At 37.9% G+C, this 22,457-nt stretch overlaps 1 protein-coding gene and 1 long non-coding RNA gene across 2 annotated transcripts in view; both read right to left on the bottom strand.

Moving 5' to 3' along the window:
* Positions 1-22,457, bottom strand: part of LOC145988949 (uncharacterized) — a 436,658-nt gene that overhangs the window by 168,712 nt on the left and 245,489 nt on the right. The window lies entirely within an intron of this gene.
* Positions 14,119-22,457, bottom strand: part of LOC145979495 (glutamate receptor ionotropic, delta-1-like) — a 32,150-nt gene continuing 23,811 nt past the window's right edge. The window contains exons 2-4 of the mRNA XM_083112431.1: positions 19,051-20,298; positions 15,469-15,568; positions 14,119-14,224 (exon numbers count right to left, since the gene is read on the bottom strand). Of these exons, the coding sequence (XP_082968557.1) occupies positions 14,119-14,224; positions 15,469-15,568; positions 19,051-20,298 (1,454 nt within the window). The remainder of the gene's footprint in view (positions 14,225-15,468; positions 15,569-19,050; positions 20,299-22,457) is intronic.

Raw genomic sequence — 22,457 nt, 5'->3', positions numbered from 1 at the left:
ACCATAGTAAAAAGAATAACATTCGGAAAAGGACCTTGAAAAGCATTGTCGATAGAAATCTGCTGCGTTCCTGCAACGTAAGAGTATGCCTTGATAATACTTCTTGTGAACGGATAATGTGCAGGAGCGTAAGAAAGTGCTCTGTCTATAGCCAAACTGGTGCTAGGAGTAGGAATGACGTGATTTATTTCGAGAGCAGCTTTTAAAATTTTTATTTGTACGCTAGGTGAATCTTGATCTCCCCAGATATAAAAAGCATCACGTGACTTGATAAGTTCGATACGTACTTCCACACCATTGAGTAGATATTTAGGCTGATTGAAAAAATCTATGTGGAGTTTTCCCATAAGTTCCATTTCGGCTGTTACTTCCATAGGATTTCCTGATGACGGAACGTACTGGAAAAAATTTTTTCGGGTGGTGAAACCTTCGTTATTGGTTGTGATTTTATCTTGGTTTCCAGGTGTGTCCAGGTACCATAAAGCATTAGTAAGATGTGTATTTGCAGCATCAGTACCGTAATTGAGAAGTACCTCAAAAATCGATTTGTATGCATAATTGTTGTCAGCATTTGTTACAGATATACCGTTGATAGCAACGTTACATTGTGAAAATATAGTATTGAGGAGATAATTTACTACCCCACAATTTTTTGTGGTTGCATTATCGGTCGGCAAAGCACTCATACGACTCCCATCTTGTTTAACCATCTCCACCTGTAAACGAAGATAAACAGATGCAAGATCCAGAAAATCTGTTGCTGTTGCAGGTATGAGAAATGGTATCACGTTCTGGTTATCGATGGATGCAATAGGTTTGTAGGTAACAGTGTAGGTTTTTTCGACATTTTGTTGAATAGGTTTTTTCCGAAAAAGATCGAACTGTGAAATCATACACGTGTTGTCCTGCATCATTGTGTAAAAATATTTTTGACTTTGATAGTCTGTTTGATTTTTCTGATCCTCGAGGTTCTAACACGGGTACCTGAATGTTTTAACATCGAATGAGTATTTTTTCTTGTAATTCTTCTTCTTATACCCGAACCTGTCAGAGAATCGATTTTTTATCGGACGGTAGAGTTCTCATACGACTTCCATCTTGTTTAATCATCTTCAGCTGTAAGCGAAGATAGACAGGTTCGAGAAACGAAGTTACATTCTGGTTATCGAAGGAAGCAATAGGTTTGTACGGAATAGTATGTTTTTTCTGAAAAAGGTCGAACTGTGAAATTACCCAGGTGCTGTTCTGTATCATGATGTAAAAATATCTCTGACTTTGATATTTTGTCTGATTTTTCTTTTACGTGTTTTCCTAGATTTCGATGATGTTTTTCGACGTTTTACGGATGTACGTTTTTTCTTGATTCTCGAGGTTCTAGCACGGGTACCTGAACGTTTTAACACCGAATGGGTATTTTTTCTTGCAATTCTTCTTCTTATACCCGATCCTGTCAGAGAATCGATTTTTTGTTGTGCTCTAGTTTTAAGATTCTGACCAGCTTCACGTATTCGCTGACGAACAATAGTTTTCGGGGTTTGCTGACTTGTTGCAATATCTGTAACAATATTAGCACCAGTTTTTAAAGCTTCTTTTCCGATAGCTTTTGCACCACTCCAGAAAAGAGGTTTCACCATTCTGAAAAGTCCAGCAAAAAGAGAACCTAATCCTCTTCCTTTCTGAATTCTGTTAGAACGAAAAATGGGTCCGATTCCTCCATGTATTTGGGTTGTGTAATATTCTGCTTGCGAATTCATGATGACTCATTCGTTTACCAATATAGACTGAGAAAATAGTGTTATGTCGGTTTTTTAAAAGGATTTTGTTTTTTTACGAAAATGTAAAACAGCGATAGTAGGAACGGAACCGTTTCTTAAAGGTAAAAAGTTTCCTTTTTGATCGTTTAAAGTAATTTCTATTGTTTCAAAAGAACTTTTATCCAGAGAAACATAGTGAATCGGATTGAATGTGTGATGAGCTACAGGTATCGTACATGTGGTATCTACTTCTGAACATTGTTTTCGAGTAAGACGTAAAAGACGTATCATTTCTTCACCGACCAACTGTTGTTTTACAATATCTGAATATACAAATATGTAAGGATTTTTATCGACAACGTTATTAGATATTACGTGCGAAGAGTAGATAGATTTTAATATATCATATCGAAATTTAGCATAGTCGTCTGTTAAATCTATTGGTGTTATTGTATTGTCTACAGAGGCATCGGGTTCAGGGTCGAGCATTCCTGTTTCGGACAAGTGTTTATATACGGCAGCTTTAAAATAGAATCGAAGATGAGTAGGAATAGCTACATTTGCAGGGTTGGTTTTCAGGAAATAAATAAGATCATCTATTGTATAAGTAGCTGCAGGAAAATAAAACGGTTGATCATTAATATATAGTGTGTTATCTGTAGAAACAGATGACTCGAATGAACTCCATTGTGGGTCAGCCAGAAAATGCCAGAATTTGTAAAGCACAGATTTTCGTATTTCTCGATTATCGGGAAGGGAAGTTACGATCGACGAAATCAAGTCGTCAACATTTGTGTATGTTCGAACAGGAAATGTTAGTTGTCCTGAATCTGTTTCCAGAACGTTATCATAAAGAGTTGAATGACATAATTCTGCTAAACCGACTTCCCACAAATCTGGAGGCAGATCGATACGTTTTGCCAATTTTACAGTAAAATGAGTTAATGTGTTGTTTGAAAAATATTTTTCTGATGAAGACGATGGGAGGTAGATGTAGAAATTATCATCCATTCTGACTGAACAAGAAGAACTCACTGATTCGAAATGGTGATATATTTCGATATATATTGAGGTTTAGTTGTCTGCTATCGGTTTTAGCGATGATGCTTTGATCCATGAATCAAAACTGGAGGGATAACCCAGCCAACGAACAAGGTATTCTAAATTTTTACCTTTACCTCGTGTTTTTAAAATTTTATCAATTTTATACTCTTCGTCAGGATTCGAATATACTTTCTGAACCTCCTGTTTGTAAAATGTTCCTTTTACAGGTTCACCATTTAAGTCGTCCAATATGTAAACAGGTACCGGCTGCCGTTGAACGACGGAATGAATCTTAAAAAGTTCTCGTGACCACGATTGTTCGTATCCTTTTTCGAAATGTCCTTTAACAACAGAAATTCGCACAATGTCCCCAACTTTCAAATCTGAAATTGTGTGTGAGATACGGTTGTTGTGTCTATTGAGATGTTTCCACACTGTGTAAACATTAGTTTCGTTTACATCTTGAGGTGCCATTCCTATGGAACGATGGATCGCAGTATTGTAACCTTCAAGAAGTTGAGGTAAAATATCTATGTAACGCCTTGTCTGTTTTGCTGTAAAATATTTCCACATTCGTTCTTTTAACGTTCGGTTAAAACGTTCCACTATACTTGCTTTTACAGGGTGGTTAATTGCGATCGAAAAGTCTACTTGTTCATTTTTCAGAAAATTCTGGAACACAGAATTCGTAAATTCTGTTCCTTGATCTGTCTGTAATGTGGCAGGTTTTCTTTTGCTTTGTTCAAAAATGGTTCTGAAAGCTTCGGTTACAGAATTACTTGTTTTATTTTTTAGGGGTAATGCATAAGCATATTTTGAAAATACATCGATCACTGTTAGGAGATATTTAAATCCGTCGTTATGTTTTTGTATCGATGTCATATCGTTAAGATCGGCTTCCCAGAGCATATCTATGTTCCATACATTGTAATGGTTTCGAGGAAACCTTTTTCGTGCACTTTTGTGGAGAGTGTATGTTTCCTGGTGCATTAACCAATTTTTTACTGTATCACGAGATATATTCCTATCTCGTACAGCTTTCCATAAACGATCCACAGATGAAAATGAGGCTCTGTGTTGAGGATCGTAATATATTCTAGCAAGAATTTTATCATGTTTTACTTTAGGGACTCCCATGATTGGTCTCTCTGTCTACGACTTTTTCTTAAAGGAACGAGTTTGTATGCATCAGGTGTTCTCAAAAATGGTGAAGTTTTTCTGGAAACACGTAAGACAACATTTTTCTTCTTTTTTTTTGCAGGTTTTCGTTTACGAGACGGACCAGGAATCTCCGTTGGTGATGATGACGATGAAAAATTTAAAGATCTCGGTTCCGGAAGCGTTTTTTCCTGATCTTTTTCGATTAGACGTTGGGCTGTAGATTGATACTCATCAATAATATTTTCTAACTGCTGTCTTGTATTACGTGGTAATGTTTCTACCAGGTTTGGAGGAAAATATGTTGATCCTGGTGAAATACTAGAATCACCATTATCCTGGATAATAGGAATCTCTAATGGTTCTTTCGATTTTCGACTCAACCATAAATACTCATCCAATTCTTTTCTATAAAGACGCCATTTTTGGTCATCTGGTATATTTTTCATTTTAAAAATTTCGTTCATTTTTTTATCCAGAACAGATAATTTTTGATTTATAGACTGTTCGGAACCGCGAATACGTGTCAATTGTTCTGGTGAAAGAACAATCATTTTTTTGTAAACAGGTGTCATTATTAATGTGGAATGAGAGTTCCTAGAAGACCTGATAATAGAGATCCTAAAAGTAGGGGTAGAAACCCTCCTCTTTGAACAAGAATTTTTCTTCGTTTCTCGATATTTACTTTAGGTTTTACAAGTCTACGTAAAACAGTTTTGTAAGGTGTTAGACGATGCTTTACAGACGGCCGAAGTTTTATATTGCCTTTTAAAACATTCAGACAACATTCACTGATAAAACGGATTGTTTTTTTGGGAGCACTTTTCAATAATGTTTTACGAACTTTTGTTGGGGAATTTTTCAATATGTGCAAAAAAGGTGAATGTGTTTTAAAAGAGATATTCTGTTTAGAACGTAAGTTGGTACGTCTCTTCCTCGTTTTCTTCATCTCGAGGTTTCAGGCATTCCTGAGGAAGATATATGGTTGAATGATCTGTATTAAAAATATCTGTTTGATAACGTAAAGGATCCGGTGTTGACTGGGAAAGATCAATATACAAATAACTGTGAGGTTCTATTGTTGCATCTATATATACTTTTTCAAGTTCCTTCATGCGATGAGGTTGAAGTTGTCGTGCAAAAACAGTAAATTGGTTCATATCTCGTGGATTTTTAAATATAACAAAATGTTTTACGTTCAAAGAAATATCTCTACAATTTTTTCCTTGGTGAAAAAGATTCTGTGTTATAAAAACAACTGAAATATTTTTGTGGTGACTACCTTTCGTAAAAAGATCTGCAACTTTTTCTCCTTCAGCAACCATCATAAGATCATCTAGCACTATAAGGGTAGGAGTTTTTCCGTTCCATGATTGCCAATTAACAATTCCTTTATGATATTCCACATCACCAATATTTTTTGGGATACTATTTTCCTGATCGTAACACCACACTATTTTTTTAACAGGTTTTTCGACAAAAGAAAAAATAGAATTGACAAGTTTTGTTACAAAAGTAGTTTTTCCACTTCCTGATGCTCCACAAACCATCATTGTAAAAGGATGGATAAGTTTAGGAAACATTTTATATTAAGCAAAAATTTTACAGATTTGTATCCAGGAACTTGAAAGAAAATGACGGTTTACCAGACTATTACTACATTTTATATTTATTTTGTACAAGATTATATAATACAAGTATACAATATAAAAAATACTGAAACAAAAATTTGAACTTTGGACCTAAAACCTATTACAATACCTATTACAGATTAGGATTACAGACATATTTATAACCTAATCTGTACGGTATCCGAAAGGAAATGATAAATGTCGGTGGTCGAAAAAACGTTTCATTAATACTGGCTGAAACAATTTCTTTTCATTTGTACTGATAACTTGAAACTGTTTTGTTCTTCTAATTCTAAAGATATTTTCTACTGTAACGTCAGATTTTTCATTGTTCATCATATCACACATAGTATCAAAGTTGACCAATTTTGATGTGGAAGTGTTTAAAGTGATCCCTTTAACTTTACAGATATATTGGGGTTCAGAAAGAGGTTTTTTAATTTTCATACTGTAACTTTTTGGTCCTGTTGAGACAAACTCTTCACAAATTGCATCGGGACCGAAATCACTTAATTCATCGGTGAGATCCCCTAATTTATCACCTGTTCGGGGATGATATTCCATTTCAGGACTATCTATGTAAATCACCGAATCTGTGTCACAATAACATACCCTGTCATCCAATTTTTCAAGAAGTTCATACAGTTTCAAACGAGCATGACATGTCGTAAAAGCTGCAATAGGAACGTTTACTTTTCTGTTCAGGGTGATTGCCTCTTCAACATATTTCCAGTTTACTATAACAGTATCCTGATTGATAAATATAACTCCTCCGATAATTATATTAGGATCGGTCATTTTATCGAGGAAATCTTTCGACTCCTTGATAATAGATGTTTGGGAAAGGTTATCTCGTTGACAAAATTTGCCCCATAAAGAATTAAGACAAAGTTTAGCCAAAGTACGTTTTCCAGGATTGATCTCAATATTGTCTTCCTCCAATAGAATCCCCTCTTTATCAAAATAGTCCTGTAGGTATTTTTCTTTATCCATTCTGTTTTGACACCAAGTAGGCCACCCACTGGCTTCCTGTTTTATTTTCAAAAATGTGTTGACATACTCAGCAAACAGTCCTCCAGTTTGTGTAACAGGATTGTACATAGATGTTTCATATTTCCACACTTCCGACATCTCCAATATTCTGTAACCTAAACTGCAAGCTTTACGTACTTCTGCGATAACCCAAGTTCCTGAAAGTGCACGCTGTTCATCTGAATGTTCACAAATACCTTCACATTTTAGTGTGATAGCACATTCTTTACATAATACAAACATCAGTTTTCCATTTATTTTGGAGGGTAAAACAGGGTGGAGAAGAGTTGTAGGGGGTAGAATTGTACATTTAACAAGTCCTTCCATGTTTAAAACTTCATCGACAGGAGGAATAGAATTTCCTAAAAATATGGTAGGATGGCTTACAGGATAGGTACAATATTTGTTCACATAAGGGTACAAACTTGTAAAATCGTTGTATTGTAATTTCTCATTTTCCTTGATTCTGTAATAAGTTCTGACTGTTTCAACTCTTCCGCCATATAAGGCATCTCTCGGATTTAAAGGAATACAGCAGACAATAGGGTGTGTAGATAGATGTCTATCGAGTTCAGGATCAGTTTTTAATATTCTATCAAAATCGCATTCCCACATTGTGACAACATGGTAACCTTCAGAACGTAAAGCTGCAAGTTTACGACATGTTGTTTCGTATCTAAAAGCTGCAGTGTTTAGCATGTCACTATTGGTTTGACCGTCATTTTCCTGGGTGTTTTCATCTTCCGTGATATCTTTAGGATACATATCCCTGTTTGTTGATATGCATCGTCTGCAGCCGTGCCAGAAGCAACCAAGCGCTTCGTACACTGTATTTGTCTCCTCGTGATATCCATCTACTTTATAACGTCCTCCTAAAACATATTTTTCACGAGTACGTCCGCCGTGGAGAAGTATTATGTGATTTTGTTCTTCAACATAGGTCAACCATTTCAACGCAAATTTTGACATTTTATCTGCATGATGGTAACCTCCTTTAGGAATTATTCCTATAGTGTTAGCGGGCATAAATTTATGTCTGTAAATTAATGAACACGCTGATGCTATAGTGATACAATTCCTAAAAATATCTATTTTACATATATCCAGAAAATTCTGTCTCAGTTTCAGACATCCTTGTCTTAACAAAGTAACATCTTTAATACAATATTGGAGTAGTTCTGCTTTGTTGTTGAAAGGCATATTTTTTTTGCATTCAGTATCATACCAAGACATGAAATTTGTCTGATCTTCAATTGTTTTCATATATTCATATCCGTATGCAGAAGGAGGAGGTGTAGGTCCTATGTAATTTCGATTTTTGTATGTGTTCCACAAATGCGGATAATATCCTTTCTGCACTGGAAGACCGAACAGTTTTGAAAACCCTGCAAGATTCGTTTGAACATAATTAAGACTGTCGATAAAGTAGAGATTTTGGTACGTCATACTGATGATTTTGGTTCCATCCAAGATTATACGAGGTTTCATCCCTTTTTCCAACATTTTTCTCAATATAAATGTGCAATCATAACCTCGTGCATTGTGTGCACAAATAGTTATATTGGAAAACTTATGTTGCAGTTCGAGATAGGAGAGAAATGTTTCTACAGGATCATCCCAGAATATAAACTGTCTTGTACCACAGACAGAACACGAAATTGTTAAATCCTCTTCGTTATGACATGCATGGCAGGCTGTTTGTACCACGATTAGATTCGGAACATGAAGAAAAGTTTTTTCTTTATCGCAGTACGGAATATCAGTATAACATTCGAAATCATAAAACACAAATAGAAATTTCGAATTCTGTTTAGCTTTTGGAATGGACATGTAACACATATGATTTATAGGTTTCACACAGTTACAGACAGTACAGTATTTCATGTTACACCTATGTACTTTCTCATACGAATTATTTGTGAGAACAATTCTAAAACATCGAGGACACTGTTGGATTTCACTACATACTGTACCGTTTCGAAATAGTGTAGAAACATGATTTGTAAAACATTTCTCATTTTTGAAAATTCTGTGACATGTTTGACATGTTTTATAAACTCCTGTTTCAGGTACGCATGGAGGGATTGCGCGGCACATGGAACACATTTGTTTGCACTGATGAATATGTGGTTTACAAAATATAAGTTCGTTACATCCCTGGCATTCCTGTTTTGCTGCAAAAGCTCCAACACGGTTCACAATAACATCGTAATGCTGCCGAGTACTGTCGTATAGAAGATATATGTATTTGGAGACATTCTCGACCTCTCCTTCAAAAAGAATATCTTTAACATCACGAAGGTTATTGTACACAGTGATTTTATATTCTGTAAGAACTTGTTGAAATTTTTTGAGTTCAGGAATTCCACTTCCGACACACGTATTGTCTGTTAGATTTACACCTGCCTTTCGCATTAGTTCAAAAACAGGTCTAAGAAGATTTCTATTTCTTTTATATTGTGTATACGATGGATCTTTATCTACATGGGCTTTCCCTATAACCAGAGCTTCAGCTAAACAAAGAGGTTTTTTTCTATTTGGTACACTGACAACACTTCTCTTTAGTGTACTTAGGATATAATTTGGTAAACAATAGGCACGCTTACCGTCTCCTCCTCCTCCGACAGGTATATCAACACGGTCAGCCCGTAAAATTAGACGGTCTGTACTTGAAAATGTTTTTGCACTTTGTAGTATTTTATGCATAACAGTCCATACCATATCACTATGTAACTGATCACTTCTATGCCATCCGATATAAATATCTTTTACATTTGGGTCGGATATGTTAGATAGTGTTAAACCTATTTTATCTCCGTCCTTAGCATTCTTTTTCACATAGGTGAGAAGGTTTTCAACACCTTGACGAATCCAACTGTGAGGGTCAACATTTTCTGGAGGATGTGAGAAACTGAATTCCACACGTTGTCCCTTGGAACGAAATTTAGGGTATTCACGTTCCTGAATATTGTGTAACAATATATTTCCTATGTGTTCACGAGGTATTGTATCACGTTTTCTTTTCTTACCTCTTCTATGTGATTCAGAAATATTCTGAGGTGACTGTTCAACTGTCGGTAAGGGGTCCTCTCTCCAAGACGGTCCAGGTAGAGGTTCCGGGTCTGGTCTGGATACGGCATTCCTTGAAGTTCCTTGAGATGATGCAGTATCGGATGTGTGAATATTCGGTGGCGATGATACTCCTTTTCCGAAAAGTTCGGGTGTTGCTGTTGTTGTTGTTACTGCCCGCAGTAATTGATCATACTCTTCAACTAAAGAGACAGTCTCTCCTTCAATTATCCTTTGTGCAATGTACGCCAGTAGTTTTCGTAACTGGTCAGCTGTTTTGTAATACCCGTTACGATATAACACTAACAATTCGTCAGCAGATAACTGTAAGTCCATGATAGGAGGATAATAGTATTCCAGAAACTACTCACGAAAGAGGGTGTCTATGTTATATACCTCAGCATCACAATACTGATTCTAACGGTTTTACTGTCTGATTTATAGGTTTCCAGGAAATAAGTAACAATCTTTCCGGTATCTACGACCCCCTTTTGTTTTAATGATTTATCTAACGGTTTCCTGGTTGTATTGTAAACTTTCTAGAAATGTGTAACGGTTTCCTGGTTCTTATCTATAAACAAGGTTAAAGTCTTCGATAATGAAAAGATATTTCTAATAAATAGAACAACAATTGTAGAGGTCAAATTGCCTGATAACCTAAAACTTGGCAAAATTTCAGAACACGTAAACATTTCAAAGAGACATAGTCGTGTTGCTGATTGAGTTAGCCTGAAAACCGTTACAGATTCGGAATCTGCACATCGAGACCTTTTAGTAGAGTGGTCGGAAGGGGAGTCTTCGATTGGTAATAAAGGAAATAGGAAACTGTTGATCCTAGAATGATGAAATCTTTTCCGATAGAAAGAGGATTTCATTCCGAGTTCAACGACCTATCGATCATCCTTCTATCTCAATTAGGCACGGAGATATAACGATTTGGAAGTTTGCCAAAAATTATAAAAAAAAAAAAAAAAAAAAAAGTTAAAAAAAAAAAAAAAAAAAAAAAAAAAAAAAAAAAAAAAGTTCAAAAAAAAAAGTTCAAAAAAAAAAAAAAAAAAAAAAAAAAAATTCAAAAAAAAAAAATAAAGGTCAAAGGTCGGGGTCAAAGGTCATTCACCATTTTCCAAAGGGCCCGGGCCGGCCCTGGTTTTAACATACAGTGATAACTTCAGCAAACGTTGTTCATCATTTCCTGAGGGGCCGGGCCGGCCCTGGTTTTCGATATACATACAGAAATAACGTTACGATGGTTATTCACCATTTCCCAAGGGTCCGGACCGGCCCTGTTTTTTAACATGCAGTGATAACTTCAGTAATCGTTATTCATCATTTCCTAGGGGCCCGGGCCGGCCCTGGTTTTCGATATACATACAGAAATAACGTTACGATGGTTATTCACCATTTCTCAAGGGTCCGGACCGACCCTGTTTTTTAACATGCAGTGATAACTTCAACAATCGTTATTCATCATTTCCTAGGGGGCCCGGGCCGGCCCTGGTTTTCGATATACATACAGAAATAACGTTACGATGGTTATTCACCATTTCCCAAGGGTCCGGACCGGCCCTGGTTTTAACATGCAGTGATAACTTCAACAATCGTTATTCATCATTTCCCTAGGGGGCCCGGGCCGGCCCTGGTTTTCTATATACATACAGAAATAACGTTACGATGGTTATTCACCATTTCCCAAGGGTCCGGACCGGCCCTGGTTTTAACATGCAGTGATAACTTCAACAATCGTTATTCATCATTTCCCTAGGGGGCCCGGGCCGGCCCTGGTTTTCTATATACATACAGAAATAACGTTACGATGGTTATTCACCATTTCCTAAGGGTCCGGACCGCCCTGGTTTTAACATGCAGTGATAACTTTACCAGACCTTGTTCATCATTTTTAAGGGCCCGGGCCGGCCCAGGTTTTCAATAAATATCATTTGACACAAAACCTGGTTCCATATTTTTAAAGTGTCTGTTCTGTGTAGTTTCGTAAAAGATTGACCGCAAATAACCTCCTTAGGGTTTATTCTTCTTGTAAACCTTTAACCCTCATCTCAAAACTGTTGATTACAATTGCATCCTTAACTTTTAAACATTACGTCTACCGAGATATTGAAACACAGAATTTATAAACACCGGAGAATGAAAAAGACTCGAGAGTTTATCGACTCCTTCATTATTTCTCAATACTCTCAAATGTGACAGAGAACCTTCTCGAGACTGTTAATTGCTACGTAACCTCTAACCTTTAGAATGATACATAGAGATACTTTCAGAGAACGTCAAAACAGTTTGTAAAATATGTTTCCCGCTAATTGCTACGTGACCTCTATAACCTTTAGAATGTCAAAACAACTTGTAAAATATGTTTCTTGATTCCCGATTATAATTTGACCGCTAACCTTTAAATGATACACGGAGGATGTTACAAAATTTGGATCAAACTATACCGCCAATATATGGAATATTTATAGCAGTCTTTCTTCACATTTATCGTCTGTAACAGAACAGAAATGGAGAACGGAAACTTGGTAAGTAATTTGCATGTTTGTCTGTTTCTAACTTATTTTATGTAAAGAGACTAATCACAACTAGACCTCCAGTTTACACCGGGGTTCGAATTGTTAGACCTCCCCGATGACACAGTGGTAACGTCATCGTCTTGTAATCAAGGATCCCGGATTCGATTCCCGGTGGAGGCACATTTCGGATCCCACTTTAAACTGTAGGTCTAGTTCCGATTAGCCTTAATGTGCATAAAGTGGACTTTAAACAACCAATCAAAATCAAGAGTTCGAATTGCTGTGTATTTTTACCAGGTGTCGAACCCGGGACCTTAATTATGAGACATGTCACCATAGTAAAATCGGATTCGAACCATTTTTATGGAATAGCAGATCCGGAACTCTGATTATAAAACAACTATGTCACCAATGTATTATGAGAAAAACGTAACTAACATACAGGTATTTCATATTAATATAAAAATAACATATTTTCTGAATATATTTTATTATAAACATTTCATATCCATCTAGTTATATTTTAAAATATATACATTTCATTTACTGAATCACCTATACACTTTCTCATTTAATTTTTCGGGTGTAGACAAACGAAAATCGGACAAAAGTGTTAGTGTATTAGTGGTGTTAGTATTTATTTGTCCAATTTTCTTTTCTTTAGAAGTTCTGACATTTTACTCTCCATCTCCTTTTCATCGTTCTTTTTTGTCTCCTCAGTTTTTTGTTTTCTAATATTTTTGAAAACCTCCATCATTTCGAAACATACACGAAGGGATAAATGAGATGGCACATACTGTGCCTGTTTTACATTTTCCAAAAAATCCCCAAATACTGGGGACGTGTTCTTTTTTTCTGATATGTAACTAAACATTTTAGTGAGCGTGTCGATTTGGACTTCCATATCACGGCAGACCTCCTCCAGGTTCTTCATCAGGTTCTCTGCTAACCCGTTCTCCTCGCAGAAATCTATGTAGCATGCGATCTGTCTCTCCACTTGGCGAGCTTGGACCTTGCTCCACAGATTCCTTCGTTCCCCGGAATGTTCTGCATCTTTAAGATTCCCATGCAATACATTGAATTCAAATGGTAGGGATGCCATATCTGAAAATATAAAGAAAATATGTTAGATATATCGCACGTACACCTTGATTACAGTTATACATTTTTGTTTTAGAACAATCGGGGGTTGGCTCTTTTAGAGGCCTTCCTTCTGTATATGGCTAACGCCGATGTGCAGGAAGAAATCCGAAACATGCAGAGGGCATTTCGCCGGTACACGGATAGAGTGGCAGGAGTCGATGTGGAGGCGCACACAACTGGTGACCGTTTAGGCGCTGAATTAGAGGGTATCGGACACCGTTTTGTGGAAACACTCCAACGTGCCGTTACCGCGAACAACGGATTCCTAGCCAGGCGGGAAGAGTTTAGGAGAGAGTTGGAGGCAGAGATCGGCGAGATCCAGGAAAGGTAATATATTTTTTCAATTATATCTATTACATCATCACCCCTATCTATACAACTTCCGATTTATGTGTGAATATGAAATATTATTATTCTAACTCCCTTCTTTTTTTCAGGCTCCGTCGTATACACGAAGAACGAGCCGTTCAGTTCTTCGGGTTGGTACCGGAGCCTCTCCTGGAACTCGTCCGGAATGGTGCTGTTGCACCACCTCCTCCTCCTGCTGCTGCTGTGCCACCCCCTCCTGCTGTGCCTGTTCCTCCCGCCGTTGTGCCGGTCCCTCGTGTTGCTACGCCACCGTCCCCTGCTGCTACGCCACCTTCTCCTGCTGCGGCGTCACCGTCTCCTCCTATTACGCCTTCAATTATAGATATCACGGATGAAGAGGACGGCGATTTATAATCTATCAATAAATATAGGTAATATTTTTTCTCACCTTTTATTTTACACGTCTTCCACTTCTGATGTATCGGTCTCCTCGATGATGTTAGGGAATTCACGGTGAGGTGGGGTCAAAGTTCTGTTGAATTTTTCTTCTACTTTGTGAAGGCTAGAAATAAAAAAATATTTATTTCTTACATCATCTCGTCGTAATGGATTGTAACAATAATCCGATAATTCTTCCAGATCCAATGTAGGGCCTTTTACTCCTAATATTTCACCTATCAGGTCCTCAGGGGACACACTGTATCGAAACCACCGGAATATCTCCCCCAGTGTTAATACAGATTCTCGGTACTCTCTCCGAAATATCTGCATTAACGTTGCAACATCACAATGATCTACCATCATATACTTACCGTGGCAGCCAACCCTATATAATTGAGGAATTTCGTTATTCAGCAGATTTTCCAAATTTTCGTACCGTGTCAATTCGACATCGGTACGGTCGCAATTCAGTCTTTCATTCGCCATCATAATATATTTTGTTGCCCGGCAACGTGGAGGAGCATGTAACTCAGATGTATCTAAATACTCCGAATTTAATTCCGATTCTGTTTCTATACAGATACAATCCAATGAGGAAAGCCCTGATACTAAAATAAAAGGTCCTGCATTGTATCCGTGTGTCGCTATTTCACTAGCTACACGACTCGTCCATATACCGTACGACAAATGCCCGTATACAGGTGCTCTTTCGAACAGATAGTGTGTCTCACATAAACCTGCTCTGCGATTATTAATAAAACGCATACTGATCGGAAAACCGTTATTTTCAACTTCCAAAAACGTTTCAGACACTAAATTTTGATTGTAGACGGTAATTAAAAAGGATTCTCTGAATCTTACAGGGGCGTCAAAAATAATCAATTTTGTATTCTGATGTCCAAATATTTCCGATTTACAACTTTTAAATTTCTTTGATCTATTAACTGTTACAGGATATGTCTGATACACAGTCTTTTCGGGAGAGCACTCTGTATACCCATACATAGGATTACACTTTACATTATACATATTACGTTTTCTCTTCCTCGACAATTCACCAGCATCATCGATACTGTTCTTTCTATAACGTCTAATTTTTTCATACCCGTGTTGGGCAGCGTTCTTTTCTTCCCACACCTTTCGAAATTCATTCTCCGTAAAATATTTAGGGACATTCACATATGTCTCTTTTTTCGACAACATTCCTGACCGTATCGATGATCGTGGTGATTGTGGAGGAGTCGGTAACGGACGAGAACTCTGTCTAGTTACCGGTTTCTCTGATCGATCAGGAGATGAAGTCATCCCGATCATTCCTCCAATAAATTTCATCATCCACGATACTATACCCATTTTTATACTTACCTCCGGATACCGTTATATACCTGGTAAATCACTTCGAAATCGGCTCTGAAAGGTAGTCTCTGGATCTCTGGAAGAAGACGATGGTCGCACAGGGTGCTCACTGTGATGTAAACATAAACAGATCAATTGTCCTTATATACCTCATCCTCCTTGCTTATCACGCACCTATTTTCTCTGCGCATCCTCTCGCGCAAAGCGTCCAACGCCCACGTACCCCTCCTATCCTCTTCCCACCCCGGAATACTATACACACTATCCCCTTCCGCAAATTGTACTTTTTTTCTATTTACTTTATTTACTCCCTGTTTCTCCACAACTTTTTCCTTTTTCACTTCTCCCTCCATCGGTCGTTATCCTATACGGTCGTTACCCTATACCGACCACACATACAATGACGCCACTATCGATAAACACGCAAAAACATCTCCCGGAAACATACAACGAACTTTATCTCCAACCTTTACACCGTCCACAATACCTCCTTTGTTCTACCACACTTCCATATCACCCAACAGTCCCACACTCACATCCTGATTTCGTCATTCCAACCGCTCATCTGTAACCTTTCACCTTTCTCGGGCAACACTCTCACTCACCAGCCCACGCCACCATCTCCCCATACCCCACAAACCAATCAAAACACATCCACATATCTCAAACCCCGCCCATTTCTGGCCTCCATCCAAAAATAAACAATGCTTGCTTGTCCACCGCCCTTTATCATCAATTGATCTTTCATCGATCTTTTCCAATCAATTGATTTATCGACCCATATCCGGGAACATAACTACTAAATATCTACCTCAACCTGTAGTTCGGTACGCATATAGGCCTAACTTTTAAAAGCGACATAAATCGAATGATACACTATTCATCTCGAACTTTCATTGGTGTTTGTGGACTTTTCATAACATTCATCGAAACTGCTGTGCCTCTCTTACCCAGAGTGTATTAAAGCGAAACCTACAAGAACATACAGAACTTACTACCGGCTTTGAGAAAATGCAATGTGTTCCACGAATAATGATCATTCTGAAGACATAAGTGAACTTATTTGAAGATTATTGATCCCAATTGTATTCGAATTCATTACTTCCTGAACGACAGAAATGTTTGAAAGACCTAAATACTTATATCACAAGTATCTCAGTCGTAAAGTTCACCTGCTTTAGAAACGCCTTTGGTAGAAGCAGACGGACCTGGAATCAGCGCCATTTGGTTGGTAGCGGTAGAAATTGTAAGTTCTTGGAATAACATGCGAACTGGTGGAGTGCCGAGGCTGCAAGGATCGTAGCGGGCTATGGTATTATTGCTATATAGCGTTGCTTTTCCTGCCACTTTTTGCTAATCGCTACAATGAGTAATGATATGATGAAGATAGACAAAGAACACCCATATCCTGGGCAGGATTCGAAACCGGGGCCTTTGGCGTCGTAGCGCCACTCCTTCATAGAGGTTGACACGTGCCCTTTCGTGATAGCGTGTTTGATTAGCCCTATTCAAAGCCGATTGTCGTCCTTCGTGAACTCAATATTCTACCGCCGATAAGGATCTTTTAGGATAGTTGTACTGGGAAATTGGTATGCACTACACACAAATGCCGAGCACGAACATATGTTTATTGACAACTTTATTGACTGCTTCTTAAAGAAGCGTCCAACTAATCTATATTATTCAACAGTTCAAGTATGACCAGAAGTAAACAAGTTGGAGCTGCGTTTACTGCGTAACCGTGATATGCTCCATGGGTACGAACAATAACCTGGTATCTATATTCTTCAGGATGAGGGTGTTTTAATTCTAATCACGTCACTAATTACTCAAACATACGTAAACGTACGATGAATTATTCTTGTAAAGCTTTAATTTGAAAAATAAAACACTAACATTTTCATTTGTTCTAAGTCCATGAAAGCATTCTATCTAAATTACACAAACATTCCAGAATCCTCAAGAAATTACGAATTGGAGTTTCTAATTAGGGATCGCCATAAGCTTCATGTTATACCCTCAATTTAACACTTCTAAATGTAATTCAAATTTCCTATTAACAACCAGTAAAGAAACTTCTTTAAGGACATTAAAAAGTTGGAAATAAGTTGTTTTGATAGAATGAAATAATATTTTAAAAATATACTGCTATTTTCATAAACGTAGAAATATTTTACCAGATTTGAAACAGGGTAGCACATCGTAATGACTTAATATTTCAATCAGTTTCGTTTCACGTGCACTACTGTTCACATAAAGTGGCATACTTATAGAGTTTAAAAGTTGAAATGTGCGCCACTTTATCTGAACAGAAGTGTACAAAATTGCATATATATTTTAAGCGTAGTTTTCCAAATAATCAAATCGAAATAATTCGTGTCTTGCTCAATTTTTACTTTAGCGTCAATGCACTCTACAAAATAGAATGTCCGCATAATTATTTGTAAGCGATAGATAGATGTCACATCATGGTTCATTCAACTCGACAAATATCATCTGCAAATAAAAACATTTGGGGCTCGAAGAGTATAATGATATATCGTTGTTAAAATAAATTGCACCATCTCGATATTCTAGTCTATTTTAGTATGTCACATGACAACCTTCCCATTTCAGAAAATGAAGTTCACTCCAAGATGGAGGATTTCCAGATGGTCACCACCATGTTGATAACATACCTTAACTCGTACTGCCACTTTCCTATGCAAGTCGTTGGATTTGTATTTCCCCATTCATATTTGTTTTAAACAAGTGTTTCCACACTTATAGACCACAATGTACAATGTATTGAAAAAGAATAGAATATTTATTTACAAGCGGGTTTTATTTAATGGCTATTATTATTATTATTATTATTTTCTATTTGAAGTAGGGTTACACGTAAGCATAGAGTATTTTTACACGGATTATCTTACTATAGAAACAGCTTTTTGCCTACCTACATATATAAAATTTACAATTATTAGTGTTTTGTGATCAGTTTTCACAGATAAAAATGCGTTACCAAAGCAAATTTTGATCAATACTTATTGTCTTAAATAGGAGCGTTAAAGGATATTTACAATATGTAACTAACATACACGTTTCATGTGTGGTTTAGGTGTATTTGAACTTTATCAAATTTCGTATTTTTATGCTTATTTTTAGCAAGCTAAAGCCTGATAGAAACAAACGGATCACTCACTCACTGTTTTCAGCAACATCGAAATTACAATAGTCATACCATGCTTCTGAGGTCGGAGAACAAATATGACAACTTGTAACAGTGTAATTAGTGTTCATGGATGAAGAGTTCAGTTACCAGAAGTAATTTTTAAGCAATTGTCATTGCCTTAAATGGGAATGTTAAAACATGTTTACACTACTTGAAGAAGTGTATTATTTATAAGCAACTGTTGCGCTAGAATTACGTAACGTTTAGGAGGTAATTCGTTCATGCATTTTTACGAATGCACGATGACATGTTTATTTTGTTTCATTCATTATTATGATTTGCTCTGTTAGGTCTCCAGGTTTTTACATTGCCAAATAGACATAATCTCGACGTCCAGAAGTATTCAACAGAAAAGACAACAATAGATATGAACATACCTATCACAAACAACGTGAAAGATCCCTTTATGTGATCCAGTGTTAAACTCACAGCCTCTGAATCCTTAGGTAATTTGTTCATCAGAGGTATGTCGAATCTATTTGGTGTATGAACCATAATCACTTGTCTCTCCCAATGGACAATAATACCGCTATCCCTTAATATTTTAATAACTTCATTAAATTTTGTAATTAAGGGATGTCCTCTTTCGGTGAGCAGCCCAATGTAAGAGCTCATGACTTCCTCAGACATGAGATGTTGCCCTTCAAGGGCTTCTTGGTCCAGAAAATCCACTCCGCACAAATGCCCTGATAAGGTCTTCTCCACGATGATCCCTACAGTCTTGTCCCTGGCAAGGCTGTTTAGTTTCTCAGGGTCATCTTCGTACAGGAAACGCTCTATAATAAGTTCAACGTCTTCGTCGACAGCTCCCTCAAGCACGTAGAGGTAGGTGAACTCGACGGTGCCCCATTTCAACCCCGATTGGGCAAATTCTCGAACGGTATCTATGGGTTTCGGAGCGAAGGGTACCGTAAGGTGCGATATGAAGTTGCTGGTGTAGGCAGTCAGTAACAGCATTGCCGTTACTGACGTCCACAACAGCAAATGCCGTATGGAAGTGTTGCTAGTTTCTTGAGCACCCACCCCTGTCAGAAGCTTAATACACTGTAAAAGTGAGTAGGTTAGTTCGATGTAAGAACCAGTTGCAGAGACCGTATATAGCTTGCGGTGAAGCTTAGCACAGAAGCTAAGAGTAAGAGAACTCACAGCAACAAATGCAACAATGCTATACCAGCAACCACTGTCTAATGGATGAAGAATTGACCACAATGTGAGCACATGATTTGGGCTCGGAGTTAAGAAAGTGAAGGAAGATCTTAAGTATGGTATTGTCATGTCCCCCAATGCATAGAAGATACCGGCTACGTATGCCCCTGGTATACCAACCGCATTGTTGCCAGTCTTTATTGAACCTTCCAGTCCGGTGAACGAACCGTTTTCTAGCATGACACCGAAGCCGCCATCTACATATCGTAAGTCCCAGGTAAAGTTGTATCTGTCAGCAATTTCAGTAACCAATCGAAGCTCCGTTCCGTCACGTATATTGTTTTCGAAAATCGTGTACGGACTGTAGTTTATAATACCCATTCTCAGACTCACTCCGTCCAGATTCTTCAGCCTATCAACCTGCAGAACTGATTGAATAGACTCTATGTCCTCCCAGCGAGCAAAGATCTCTAAATCTCCTGGTTCCAAATTGTGTCAAATTGTATATCTTAAGAGTTCATAGGTAGATGTACCAATAGTCCTCACAATCAAAGTATAAGGAGAATATCTTAGAAACGATCTATCAAACATATTACCATGAATTTCAGCACCAGAGTTCAAAAGGAATACGTATTTCTTTTCGACTCTTTGCTTGGAAAGTTTCAGAGCTTGTCTGAGCGATAGGGAAATATTAAACGTGTTTTCCGAGTGGATAATGAAAGCATCACAACCCAAATTCATTCCATCAACCAATGGTCCTTCTCTTTCTAAAGTTATGTAGGCAGAACTTACTTGCATAATAGTTACGTAAGAACTATTGGACAAGTATCTGAGAATTCCATCTAAAGCGTTAGGAGAATATTGTACAAAGACAATGCACTTGACGGCACCAAAATAAAATTTTAAGAGGTTCTCTACCAGCTTTGATAGGGGATGTGTAGTAGAATCATCCATCTGGAAGTTGATAGTCGCAGTAATCCCAACGGTCAACATAATAAGAACCAAAACAGATGTCTTCATGTCGGGTGACGGTGTTACGCCTGCAAAGAAAATGCATGTAGAAGCATGTATATTTTGCACACTGTCAAATAAGGAATAGGGGTGTGGTGCAGTAATATAAACATGAAATGACATAGCAGTTGATACACATAAATTAGCATATGAGGTGAAGTTTATTATCAAGTTCGAGTGCAGTATATAGGGGAAAGTTGCCTAAATCGCAATGATTCCCAAATCGCACCACTGCACTGGTCTAAAAACCAATGTACTGAACACTGATAGAAGCTAGTGGCCGTATATGGAACTTCTGGCATGCCCAAGAACATCTTATGTCAGTTGTAGCTGTTGGTGAGGTGATAGGCGTTGTATGAGCATTTGAAGAAAATACCTGTCCTTCATGCTATTTTTTTGCACCTTCCCATAAGGATATAGGAAACGAGTGAGTTATATATTTTTAACGTTAGTTGTTTGTCAAATTTGTCAATTCTGTTAGATTAATCTTATCCACATACGCATTCTGAATGCGCAGTCAAACAGGGAAACTTTTGTATTTCAAATTGGCTGGAGCTCCTACATCGCACAATGCCGCGTCTGCCCAAATCTCACCCCATTTCGCTACTAAAACTCTACGAAGATTCGCGTTTGTACAAAGGCAGGGTTCTTCATTCACACAAAGAAACATGAAAGGACTCAAACAACAACCTGCATTTCTATCTATATTTCAAAATCTAAAGATTACGGAGGGAGAGAACAAAAGTTAACTATCAGAATTGAATAATCTCATGAGGCCTACAATCAGAGGGCTGCACAGCGGCCAGAATCGCTTACTAGGCCCGCCTGGCTGGTCGGGCGGGCGAGTAAAACTATATACCTGGGTTTTGACCCGTCAAGCATCGAAAGCCCACGGGTACCTGGAAGGACTTGCAAAACGAAGCTCGCTTATCTTCAGCGAACGCTCATTCCGGTTTTGCACCGTCTCCAGATACATGAGTCACGCAGTCACCGTTGCCAACTTTTAGATTCTAAACTGGTCTAGGAGCACTTAAAATGTTCATCACTTTTATCAATTTGAAATAGCAGACATTTATTCCTCGGTAGAAAACATTTGTACCACTCAAACCCAGTGGGTTCCAAAACTAACGGGCCAAGGTGCAAAAGTGGGGGAGGGGGACAAGGACAGTTTAATTTCCCTTCATACATGATGAAGGCCTCCCCCATGGCGCAGTGGTAGCGTCAAGGGGTCCCGGGTTCGATACCCGGTGGAAGCACAAGTGGTTCGGATCCCACTTTAAACTGTAGGTCCAGTCCCGATTAGCGTAACTGTGCATAAAGTGGACTTAAAACACCAACTCAAACCTTCATACATGAGGTTAGCGTGGTGCAAAAGTTTCAAAAAGTCGGGGGGAGGGTCAACTGCACTTTCTCGGCCCCGCCCCTAATTACCGCCACTGCTGACACCTGTAAAGGAGTACGAACTAAGTTTCGCAAAAAGTGCCATCGTAAATATTTTGAAACTTTGTGTGACTGGTGGTTGTTCTATATTATACTTTTTTGGGGGGGTGCTCCCCTATGGCGCAGTGGTAGTGTCGTCGCCTTGTAATCAAGTAGTACCGGGTTCGATACCCGGTGGAAGCACATG

Source organism: Lepisma saccharinum, chromosome 1, assembly GCF_977018435.1.
Source record: "Lepisma saccharinum chromosome 1, izLepSacc3.1, whole genome shotgun sequence".
Classification (NCBI taxonomy): Eukaryota; Metazoa; Arthropoda; class Insecta; order Zygentoma; family Lepismatidae; genus Lepisma; species Lepisma saccharinum.
This window is presented reverse-complemented; position numbering and strand designations above follow the sequence as displayed.